General features: G+C 33.2%; 1 protein-coding gene and 1 non-coding gene across 2 annotated transcripts in view; one reads left to right on the top strand and one right to left on the bottom strand.

The window, feature by feature from the left end:
- The window catches only part of TRUB1 (TruB pseudouridine synthase family member 1), a 39,138-nt gene extending 27,136 nt beyond the window's left edge, over positions 1-12,002 (top strand). Inside the window, exons 5-8 of the mRNA XM_033181761.1 lie at positions 4,707-4,779; positions 6,484-6,623; positions 8,655-8,711; positions 9,446-12,002. Of these exons, the coding sequence (XP_033037652.1) occupies positions 4,707-4,779; positions 6,484-6,623; positions 8,655-8,711; positions 9,446-9,705 (530 nt within the window). The 3' untranslated portion in view covers positions 9,706-12,002. The remainder of the gene's footprint in view (positions 1-4,706; positions 4,780-6,483; positions 6,624-8,654; positions 8,712-9,445) is intronic.
- On the bottom strand, positions 3,797-3,904 carry LOC117069920. The gene has a single exon (XR_004431720.1). It is a non-coding gene; the product is annotated as a U6 spliceosomal RNA (small nuclear RNA).
- Positions 12,003-12,452: the final 450 nt, after the last annotated feature.

Raw genomic sequence — 12,452 nt, 5'->3', positions numbered from 1 at the left:
AGAATTTACAGGGTGACATCTGTTCTTGAGTTTTCTTTGTTAGGAAGGTTTTAAACTATGGGTTGGATTTTTTTCTACCAACTATTGGTTATACTATTTTTTATTGCTCATATCAATATAGATAATTTTTTCTCCTAGGAATTTGTCATTTCATGTAAAATTTCAAAAATATTGGTATAAAGTTGTTTATAATAGTCCCTTATGACCTTTCTTTTATTTTGAAATATCAAACTTAGAGCAAATAACTTTTCCTAAATTACCCAAGAGCAAGCTCAGCCATGATGTCCCAGCACCCCAAATACATTACCACAATTCAGTTTGAAGACCCTATTTATTTTTTAAAAACAGCTTTCTAGAAGTATAATTGGCATACAGAAATACTGCATTTAAAATACATAATTTAAAAAATTAATATACATTCACTTTTAAAATCATAGCTGTAATGAAAATAGTGAACATATTTATCATCATAAAAGTGTTATGCCCCTCTCTCCATTGTGAGTTAATTTTTGAATATGATTTCAGATACGGATTCAAGGTCATTTTTTGCATATGTACATCGTTTTGTAACCATTTTTTAAAAGACTATCCTTTCTGTGGTTGCCTTTGGACCTGTGTCAAAAAACGGTTGTCCATATCTGCATACTTTTATTTCGAGACTTTTAATTCTATTCCATTGATGTATTTTATTTTCAAACCACTACCACACTGTCTTGATTATTGTAGCTTTGTAAGTCTTTAAATTAAGGAGTGTTAGCCCTCCAACTTGTTCTTTTTCAAAGTTGCTTTCTTGGTTCTTTGCATTACCATATGGATTTTTGAATCAGCTTGTCAATTTTTATACACACACACTCAAAGCCTACTGGCAGTTTGATTGAGATTGTTTTGAAGCTGTAGATCAATTTCAGAAGAATTGACATCTAAACAATGTTGAGTCTTCTGACCCATGAAATAAGATATCTCTCTTCATTTATTTAGGTCTTTTATAGCCATAGTTTTGTAGTTTTCAATATCAGATCTTTACATCCTTTGTTTATGAAATCTCTGAGTACCTCAAATTCTGAAGTTTCGGTTTCTAGTAGTTCATTGGTAGTATATAGAAATGGAATTGATTTTTGTAGATTGATCTTGTGTTTTTCAACCTTGCTAAACTCACTTATTTGTTCTAGTTGTTTTTTGTATAGATTTTATATTAGAATGGCTCTAAAGTAGACTTTTTCCCCAGGTCTAGATTAGCTCTGATCCTAAAGCATGACTTTTCTGGGATGTCTGTCAAATGACCTGTGCATTCAGCAAAGTTTCTTCATTCTGGATGGTTAAAATTAAAACATCCCCCAGCCTTGTAAGAGCTTTGGTAGTACTTCTTTAGTTAATTTTGTAGAGACTGTATATATGTATGTACAGCTTAGAATTTAGTCAGAGTATCAAGGGGGCCTTCATTAACATTTCTTTCTCTGTGTATTTTCCTCAAATTCCAGCTGCCATTACTTCCTCAGATTCTGATCTCTGTTCAGTGAGATCACTGTGCTTTGACTGTCCCCCTGTCTGTCCCACAGTTAAGAAAGCACCTCCAGACAAAAGCAAGTGATCATGGGACTTGCTTTGTTTCTCTTTCCTCAGGGATTACGGTCCTTGCTGCCTGTTGTCTGTCTAGAAATTGTTGCTTAATGTATTTTGTCCAGTTTAACAGCTGTTTATGGTGGCAAGATTTGTCCAGTCACAGTTACTCTATCATAGTCAAATATGGTTTTTAACTCAATCATATTGGTTTTAGCTCTATAGTCCAGTTAAGTCTCAACTATCATGTTGTGAGTTCACTGGAAAAGTAAAATTTTAAGGAAATAATGATGTATAACATAATCTTGTATATATTCATTTTATGAAAATGATTTTAAAAAGTTAATTTCAAATGAATGCTGTCACTTTGATGGCTTATTAATTTGCTAAACAAAAAATAATTACCCAAGTCCTACAACACTTGTACCTCTTTTACCAAATATATTTATTCTGCCTAATTATTGGATATATTTACTGTGGACATTTTATTCTGTTTCTTTTTAAATACTTTGGAAGTAGAGTCTTTATACTTATGTTATAAGAACAATTATTATTATTTCGATTGGACTTATATCATGTTTTGGATATAGCCAGTTTGTACTATATACTCATGTACCACAAGCTTAGATTTTATTATAAGATAACTTGCTGTGTAGGCTGCCTAGTAATTCAAACATCAGATGGATGATTGACCTAGGTGACTTTTAAATGCCCTTCAGCCTTGAGATTCTATTATTCTTCAGCAAATTAAATTCAGTAGGTGTCCTGAGTGCCATTTTAATAGTGTATGTTATATAAGAAAAATTATCTTTGTCTTTGAGAAGCTTAGAATTTCATTAGTGAGGTAATACCTACGTGTGTGTATGTGTGTGTGTGTAGAAATAGAATATGTAGAAAGAAGAGAGAATAAATGTAGAAAGAGAGAATAGTTAAAAATTATGTATGATTAATTACAGAGTGAACAGCACAAACCACAGATGCTTGACATGTTCAGTCAGAAAAAGAGACAGTATGGCAGAAGTAGAATGAGAAAGAACACGTCTTGTCATCATGTGTGTGGTGATATCAGCAAAAGAGGGCCACCAAAGCAGCACAAGGGAGTACACAGTTGCAGGAGTGTCAGTAAAGAGACCAGCTTAGCAGAAGTAGAAAGTTGTTTGGCCTTGTTTTAAAAAATATGTGGCTAAGTTGTGAACTATTGCAATTTTGTCAACAGTGGCATTTCCTTCAGCAAGTGCCAGCTTGGTGACAGCCTTGGCTGTCTAGATCTGGAAATCTTACATTTGTATAACTAAGGTTCCACTAGTAATAATGTCTAAATATTGCCATAGACTAAAATTTTTTCATAGAAAAATCCTCATCTGTATCATGAGATATATCTGAGAAACAGTATGCTATCTGAGGTCTGCCTTTTTGGAGCTGCTAGGTGCTAGAGAAATTCTTTTGAGTTTTATAGCTCTTCTGTCTGTTTGAGTCTAGTAGATTCTAGTCTTTTGTTTGTGTTTAGCTTTTAAGGGTCAAGGTCATACTGAGGTTAAAACTGTCTTGCTGGATTGATATTAAAATCTGGACATAGTATTCCATGCTGACTTTTAATTCTGGTATTGGAAGAGTAATTCAAAGCATACTCGTTTTTATTTAATATTGTTCAAATAAAATCAAATTTAATACACATATACCAGAATAAAAAATTTAGATAAATTTTCTACAAAATGGTAAAAGCGCTGAAATTTCTTATCACTGGGTGTGAACTAAACAGATAATAGAATACTTCTGTGATTTAGTTTATTACTAAATAGGAAATATGTATGAAGACATCTTTGAGTATGAAAATTCTGAATTTCAATGTATCATAGGTTTTAGTTTTTAAAATTGTAGAAGTGTACTTTTTGTCTTTTTTTTTTTTTAAGTATGGAACACGGTCAGGTACAGTGGCTCATGCCTGTAATCCCAGAACTTTGGGAGGCTGAGGCGGGTGGATCTCCTGAGGTCAGGAGTTCGAGACCAGCCTGGCCAAAATGGTGAAACCCAGCCTCTACTAAAAAATACAAAAAGTAGTAATGTGTGGTGGCACACGCCTGTAATCCCAGCTACCTGGGAGGCTGAGGCATGAGAATCACTTGAACCCAGGAGGCAGAGATTGCAGTGAGCCAAGGTCACACCACTGCACTCCAGCCTGGGCAACAGATTAAGACCTGTCTCAAAAAAAAAAAAAAAAAAAGAATAAAAATAAAATGTGTAAAATATGGAACACTTCACTAATTTGCATGTCACCCTTGCTCAGGGGCCATGCTAGAACTCTGCTTTAATATTGCATCATTTTGTTTGAAGCAATACCAAACAAAAGCTGAAAACATGACTAAGTAACAGATATTAAAAGCTTTATGCATATGTCTTCATTCACATTTTCTAAAATCATTGTTTAAAAAATGCTTGTTTAGTAAGCATGCTAAAACCCTTGCTTACGTGTGTTCTTTTTTTGCACTGGCTTATTTTTGAGGCTGACTGTGAGTGTTCATGTAAAACGAGAGAAATTCCAACAATAGAGAAGGGGGAGGTTGGGGGGGACAGATAAATGCAATTTTACTTGACAACAGAGTTGAATGTGAGTGTGTAAAATTTCTGCCATAACATAAAACAGATTTGAAATCTTACCAGGTAAAACTGAAAATGTGGATAATGCCTCTTAATGTTAAGTACCACATTAAGTTATTTACAATATTTGATCCCTAGAGAAACTTAGAAAAGAACTTACGGGGATTATTTTGCTGCTTGTATTCTGATCACTTCATTATTAATTACTGCAGGATCATTTCTATAGCTAATGTGGGATTTTCCTCAGATCTTCTTAAGGCCATAGTTAGAACCAACTGAGTAGATATATAAGATGATTGCGTTATTTTTATTGGAGAAAAATTGAAGCAAATGAAATTGTTTTAATAAAGAATATAAGACTTTCTCCCTCTTTTATCTCATTAATGTATATTTTATTCTTTTTAACAAGGTAGAATTTTGGCTATAAAACATACACCATAATACATGCTTTTTTGGAAAAAATTGTAAATGAATTTTCAGGGCTGTTGGTGCTGTGAATATAGTACATGTACTTCTGTGGTTGTTTTAGTGTCTTTTTTGTTGATTTTTGGCAGATAAAATAACACAAGAAGATATTGAAGGCATTCTACAGAAATTTACTGGGAATATAATGCAAGTTCCCCCCCTGTAAGTTCAATTAGTAAATTTGGAAAAATGTTTTCTTTTCCAGTGGGTAACATGACTCTAGTTAAAATACACGAGTTTCCTCTTAGCATATGGTGAGGCAGGTTTTAAATCTTATGTGCCAAATGTTCAGGTAAAGGTGAGACAGGATGTGGAGCTTTTAACACCCTCTAAGAGGGAGTGGAATGTGGTCTCCTTTGTTTCTGAGTGTGGCCACAACCTGGCATCTGTACTATTACAGTGTTTATTGGCTTTTCTGATTCTATCAACAGACATCAGGGCAGTTCTGGAGCCCAGAGATGTCTCTTTTCCTATAACTGTTGTGGAGGGACCAGTCCAGTCTGGGAGGGAATTCAGAGCTGTGAGTCAGAGTCCTAATGTGCACTGCATGTCAGGTGCTGAGGCCATTCCTATTGAGCACGATCTTTTGCTTCACTGTTCTCTGCAACCAGCAAAACCGATGAGAGTTACAACTTATTAAAAATATAAGTAGATTGCTTTACTGCTTGTCCTAGTTTCTTTGGGCTGCAGTAACAAAATAACATAAACTGGGTAGCTTATAAACAACAGAAATGTATTTCTTACTGTTCTGGAGGGTGGGAAGTCCAAGATCACAGTGCAGTAGGCTCAGTGTCTGGTGAAGGCCTGAGATGCCTTCACAGATGGCACCTTCTTACCGTATCCTCTCATGGTAGAAGGGGCAAGGCAGCTCTCTGGAGCCTCCTTTATAAGCATACTAATTTCTTTCATGAGAGCTGCACCCTGCGACTTAGTTACCTCCCAGAAGCCTCCACCTCCTAATATTATCACCTTGGGGGTTAGGATTTCAGCATATAAATTTGGAGGTTTGGCATTCAGATCATAATACCATGTAGCCATATTTTTATGCACATTACCATTTCAAGCAAATTGCCTTTTTTAAAAAAATGGCTGAATTGGTTAAAGGATATGTCAGGATAAGTTTCTGACTTTTTTTTAGATTTTAGTATTTATTTTATATTTAAAATCTTGGGGTTTTTTTAGGAACATTAAAATATCTCTGAGGAGATGCTTTTTCATGATTTTTGTCTCAAATGTAAAAATTTAAAAATTTTGGCAAGATCTGCATAAATATTATTTTGGATCATTGTTAAAATACATTAAACATTTATATTTATGTATAAGAATTGTTTAGTGTTTTCTATGATTATTGCAAGGATTTTGTTTTCTAGTAAAATTTTATCATGAAAAGCTAAGGTATGCTAAGTAGATTATTTGCTTATTAGCTTCTTAGAAATGTTTTGGTAACATATAAAAATGAATATTATAGTAGAGATTGTTTCAAGGAAATATAGCTGAGAGTATTATGACCAGAGTCTACTAAATTCCTTGTGCCTTTAACACAGAATGAGGACTTGTAAGGACAAGACATGAATAGATCATCTCCAGAAAAATGATTAAAGAATAAAATTGGTAACACTGCTTATTGTGTGCCAGAATGAGGTTATATCAGCCTTAGAAATATTTAGAAACTCTACCCATGACAGCATTATGGAGTAGGTTAGAATTAAAAATTCATTCATTTTTCAGAAGGATTTTCATTGTCAAGCACTGCCAGTCATCCTTCCTTTCCATGCCAAATCTGGAATTATAATCTCTCAATCTTTCCAAATCCCTCTCAGTTCTTGCTCTCCTTTCATTTCCTTTCTCCTTCTCTCATCTCATAAGCTATTCTGCATTAAAGAAAGATGGACAGAGACTTTCGACTTTGATGAAGAGAGGTGAAGTTGTAGAAGCAAAACCTGCCAGGCCAGTAACTGTGTACAGTATCTCCCTTCAAAAATTCCAGCCACCATTTTTCACATTAGGTAAGATGGAGAAATTTGAAATCATTTGTATTTACATGTACTTTTGATTTGTATTTGGCTACTTTTGTGTCATTTTAATAGATCTGTAGGATGTTGGAGATTTTTTAAAATTTGAATTTAAGGAAAGTTAGGATTTCTTCATACTTTTTTGGTAACACATTTAATGAGACACCTGTAGCTATATGGAGGTTCAGAAATGCCTTTCTAACTAGGCTGTTTCATGTATTGTACTATGTTATCTTACTAGAAAGTTGAAAGTAACATACTTTAGATCTCTATAGAGAAGAGTGGGTAAGGAGTATATACTTTTTAAATTTTAGTTTTTATTATCTTTTGGATACTTTTCCTTGGCAAGTACCCAATACATTCAGTTTTAGAATTGACATTAGTTTTCCATTGAAAACAAAGCATTTTTAGTTTTTGGACAAGAAACCCCTCACCCCCTTTTCTTCACCACCTATAACTTATTAAAGATCCTGCAAATATGGAAAAAACGGGTAAGTCAGAAATGTATTCTTGAATACATGGTCACACTTTAAATTCAAGTTATGAATTTTAATTTCTAATACATATTTGAAATAAATGTAAACACTAAAAAGTTCATTTCTGTTGTTTGGAAATTTTATGATCTGACTGCAGAAAGTTGTCAACATGTAAGATCTGTGAAGAATCCAAAGCTGTAGTTCTTAATCCTCAGACTTCTTTAAATTGGGCCTACCCTTAATTTCACAGTGGATTGAATAGGATTCCTTTTAAAAATAATATCCCCAAATCTTTTAATCTAAACTGTATTGCTTTTTTTGATTGGCACTATTGTTTTATCTGTGTTATGTTTCTGAAGGATATGGTTTTGTATCATTAGAAAAAAAAGTCACTTTGTCTCTTCAGGTTCCCGCTTCTAAAATATTTGACAGATAATGAAAAAAACACACTTAAAAAGGTTGTGCTCCATTCCATGAAAATGAAGCAGCTGGTTTGGCAGAGTAGATATTCTCTATGAAAGCAAGAAAAACTCAGATTTTTCAGATTGCATTTAAGTCAGAAATACTTTATCGACTAGGGAGAGCGTAACAGGCCAAAAGAGCTATCTTTTCACTCAAGTCAAATATCATGCGAGAATGCTAGCACACCTGCATTTCATCCCAGTGCGCACTTTTAATCTCAGCCATGGCCCCCAACCATGAGCTGACTGAAGAAAGCGGGGGGTGATTAAAATCCCCAGATGGTGAGTTTTGATTAATTCCCCCAAATGACTTTATTTGTACCAGTAAGACTTGAAGCAGCTAGAATGTAGTCCTTTTGTGTGGAAATGTGGCAGCTCTTTTCAGGAAGTCTTGCTGATGAATAAAAATAGTGGAGAGCCCTGTTCTTAACCAATAAACTTATGTTAAGAAGATATTTAGATTTACATTCAGTTCTGGGACATTGTATAATTTTAAGTTGTTTTATGATTTCTTCAGGAGTATTTCCAAGAGAACATTTAAATAAACTGAGTTCTTCATGTGTAGTGCAGTACCCCAAACATAATTCTTGTCACTGTGAAAAGGGGTTTTTGGTTGGTTGGTTGGTTGGTTGTATTTTTTTTTAATGTACAAATCAGAAAATATTTTAAAAATCTACAGCTCATGATGGCAAAGCTACCATTTCTAACCGTTTACAACCTATTAAATGAACAAGGCATACAGATCTGAAAATATTTTTAAAAATCTACAGCTCATGATAGCAAAGCTGAGATTTCTAACTATTTAAAGCCTATTAAATGAACAAGGCTGAAGTATTAAAGTGGTATGACTTGCCAGTTAATTTAAAATGTGTTCATGAGTTTCTGCTGTTTGCTTTCTCCACACTCTGACTTTTCAGTCTCACAAACACATATGCTACTGGATGAATAATTTATGTTTTAGTGCATAAATATTTTATCACTCAATTGTTTGCATAGTGCATTTTTACATTTGTTTAGGGGCATCATTTCTATGTAAAGTGGATTTCATAGGAGGTTAGCAATTTACTATGTCACTGTTAACATTCCAGATGTTGAATGTGGAGGAGGTTTTTATATCAGAAGCTTGGTCAGTGACATTGGAAAAGGTAAGCATAAAGATGAATTATGAATTATCATTTAGAGAGCAATACTCCTTTTCAATGGGAAGAGGGAATTTTCCGTTTTTCTTATTTCTGAGTACTGGCCTTAAGAACTGAACTCTTGCTGCCTTCAGCTTTAAAAGCATTGTAGATTTCTGGCTTGCAATTATCAGCCTCAGCAGCTGCAGTGAAATGCTTGTAATGGGAAAGAGGAGAAAGAGAGAACAGAAAATGAAGACAGGAATAATGAACTTAGGGCCAACATCTTTTCAAGTACAAAAGATTTTAACTCAAACTAGGGATAGGAAAAAAAAAAGATTTAACCTTCTAAAAGGTATTTTCAAATTGTTTTAAACTGGAAGCCGTAGTCTTTATAAAAACAGCCAGAAGGTTTCGGTTCTGGCTGTGCCATTTACTGGCAGCTGTTGCACTGGACAGGTCATAGGATCTCATCTGTGAAGTGAGGGTAATCTTCATGGGATTGCTGTATGAATTAAATAACAGAAACGTGTGCAAGTTCTTTGTTGATTTTAAAGCAGCTTATAAGGTGGATTATTAAGTATTATTTTGCTGTTTAATCATTTCTTTAACTCAGGGCTCTTGGTTCTTGGATTATTATACTCGTGCTTTTAGGTGATTTTGAGAGATTTGAATTGAGTACGGTCATTTGAACAATTATAGACTATGAAATACTGAATCAATTATCTTCTGGATTTTTTCTCCACCTTTTGTTGCCATAGAACTGTCTTCCTGTGCCAATGTGCTAGAGCTGACCCGAACCAAACAGGGACCATTTACGCTAGAAGAACATGCCCTTCCTGAAGACAAATGGACAATTGATGACATTGCACAGTCTCTTGAGCATTGCTCATCTCTTTTCCCAGCAGAGCTGGCACTTAAAAAGTCAAAACCTGAGAAGTCTAATGAACAGGTTTTGAGCTGTGAATATATAACTCTAAATGAGCCAAAGGGAGAAGATGATGTAATTAAGACGTGTTGAGATGACCTGGGAATATCATCATTTTCTAGTTGACATTTGAATCCTGTGTGCAGATGCAGAATGACAAGCTACATTCAAAAGACAAACAATATTTCTAACTTTTCTTTTTTTTGCATGAAGAAAAACGTCTATCATTTACAGTTTCAATAGCATATAATTTATTTGCTATGCATTATAAATGGCCTTGCAGTTGCTCAGTTGTTTGCTGTGTTGTGGAATGTTCTTTTAGGATTTCTTGTATTGTGAAAATATGAATATGATTAGATTCAGAAAAAAATTAACTTTCTGAATTTGATCTGGCTTAAGTCTTGTGAAAAAGTTGAACAAGTTTCTAATCAAAGAAAAAATATGTGAGCTCCATGTTTCTTTAGTTTCACAAAAATGAACATAATTTAGTGTTATTTTTACTTTATTTAGGCTTCCTGGTGGCTTCATTTTATTGAAATTCTTTAAGTTGTTTAGACTGGCCATTATTGATCTCTTTCTTGTGTTTTGGAGAGTTTATTATTAAAAACATTTCTTTGATAAAATGGCCATCATCTAGTAATACCTGTGTTAGTTTAGATCTTGGGAATGAATAAACTTTGATAATATTTGTAAATGAACCAAATTATTACTGCTACCACTAACAGGTTGTAAGTAGAAGACTAATAATTGAAGTCACCTTCCTACCGTTAGAGCAGAAGACAGCTCCTATAGTTTTGTATTTTGGCAGCTATGAGATATGTTCATGGTAATTTCAACATGGTTAAGCACTTTGTACCAAGTTACTAACATCATTTTTAAAATGTAAAGAATGTGTCTTCAACTGAAAACTTTATTCTTTAGTATTTATTTAAATCTCTCTATAGGGCATTATCCCTGTGACATTGTTTCTTTTGTTTGCTCTATCCAGAGATATTTATAGATGTGGAGATGGCTGCCCTGCATTTCCAGCTAATCTCTTCTGCTCTAAATATTTAAAAACAGTTCTTCTCAAACATTTTCATTCAGATAGCTTTCTGAAAGTTCCCTATCCCTCTTTACCATAATTTTTTAAATGCAGCCACATTATAATAGTAAACTTCATATATAATGAGTGCTTCTTATTTTTGTTGTGGGAAAGCAATATATTATGCAGCCAGTCTGTGGAAACATTCTCCCTCTTCCTTTACTCAAATATGGTTTCAAAAGGAAGACTCATGAGAAATTTCATAAAATACAAGTTTTTAGATGTTTATGCTTTGTCTTTCTTTTTAAAGGTGTTTTCCTGCTTTGTCATCTCTAACTCTGAAATTTAAAATATGTAAACTAAAGTAGTTTTATTTGTGCTTAACCCAATTTTAAACTCAATGTAAAATAGTATATATGCATCAGTACAGCATTTTCAGCATATTGGCAACATATTTTAAATGAAAACATTAAAACAATTCTTAGTATGAGACAAAATTGTAAGGAAAAAGAATGTTAATACCATGATGCATTAACATAACATACCAAACACACAACGTCATGAAATGAAAATGTGCAGTTTTAAAACTGTTCATATCTGGTGCCCCACAGTGTGTGCCAACCAAAGGTGGCAGTGGCTGCGCCTGCCTGTTGGAATGGTACAGGTTACAGTATGTCCTCTTCCACTGCAAGTTAAAGTCCAAATAGAAAAATATTTAGGTTTTAGAACACATCGGAGGTATTTCTGCTGTATTTTTCAACTTAAAAATTGACACATAGAGTTTACTAATAGAGGAGTAGAGATTGTTGACAATTTTAAAAAAATGATAGTCACCCTTTTTCTTTTATATTTAAAACTGAAGGAAATTTTGCCAAATGGGAAAATTACTCTTATCTCTACCGTCTTAATGTAGTAACTTTAGAATTTAAATTTTTGTATTACTATTTTCCTTTTTGTTGTTCACATAGTCTTAAGGCACCTATACTTTTAAATTGACTTTTTCATTTGGTATTATCTATATGTATTTAGTTGTGATAATGATTATTTTAATTATATTACTTCATACTCTTAATTTATTTATCTATTGCTGAATACTTAAGTAGTTTTAAATTTTATTATGATAAATGCCTGGGAGGGGGATTATTTAGTGAAATAATATGAAGAACTTTATGACTTATGTTTGCCTTATTTCATTCCCAAAGAGTTGTAACATTTTACAGTGTTACCATTTGAGTAGGGGTTTTATATATTGTTTCTAATTTAGTAAATATAGGAGAAGAATCAAAAGTTTTTCTGATTTGCTTTTATGTGATTTATATGTATACTTTGTTCATTTATATCAATAAATACCTTAATGATTTCTGTACATATTTGCATGAGTTATTTGTGTTGTAAATACCTGATAGAAGAATTTTTCATAGTCTGTTGTCCTTTTAGTTTTAATTTTCATTTTTGCTAACTAAATTTGCTAATTCTAATAATTCTTCCCCTTTTATCGTTGTCAGATTAATAAGTATGAAAAGTTTAAAATTTATTGAAACTTTAAAATCTTATCAGCTCTTATAAGCAGTTGAAACTGATTGAGATACTCTGAAAAGTTCAAGACTCATTCATAAAACAAATTAGTTTTCCTTGATAGTCTGGTATTTAAATACCAACTCAATTTCTTTTTCATTTTTGTCAAAATATTCAAGAAATTTCTGGGTCTTATATTTTTCTAGGTCTAAGCCTTCATGATGTAATAAAGTTGTTTTACTTGTAAGAAAACGGTAAAAGATTTTAAAAATCTGAAAATGTTTCAACCTGGAACATACCA

Source organism: Trachypithecus francoisi, unplaced genomic scaffold, assembly GCF_009764315.1.
Source record: "Trachypithecus francoisi isolate TF-2019V2 unplaced genomic scaffold, Tfra_2.0 Contig01579, whole genome shotgun sequence".
NCBI lineage: Eukaryota > Metazoa > Chordata > Mammalia > Primates > Cercopithecidae > Trachypithecus > Trachypithecus francoisi.
The sequence above is the reverse complement of the archived record's forward strand: the minus strand, read 5'-3'. Positions and strand labels throughout refer to the sequence as shown.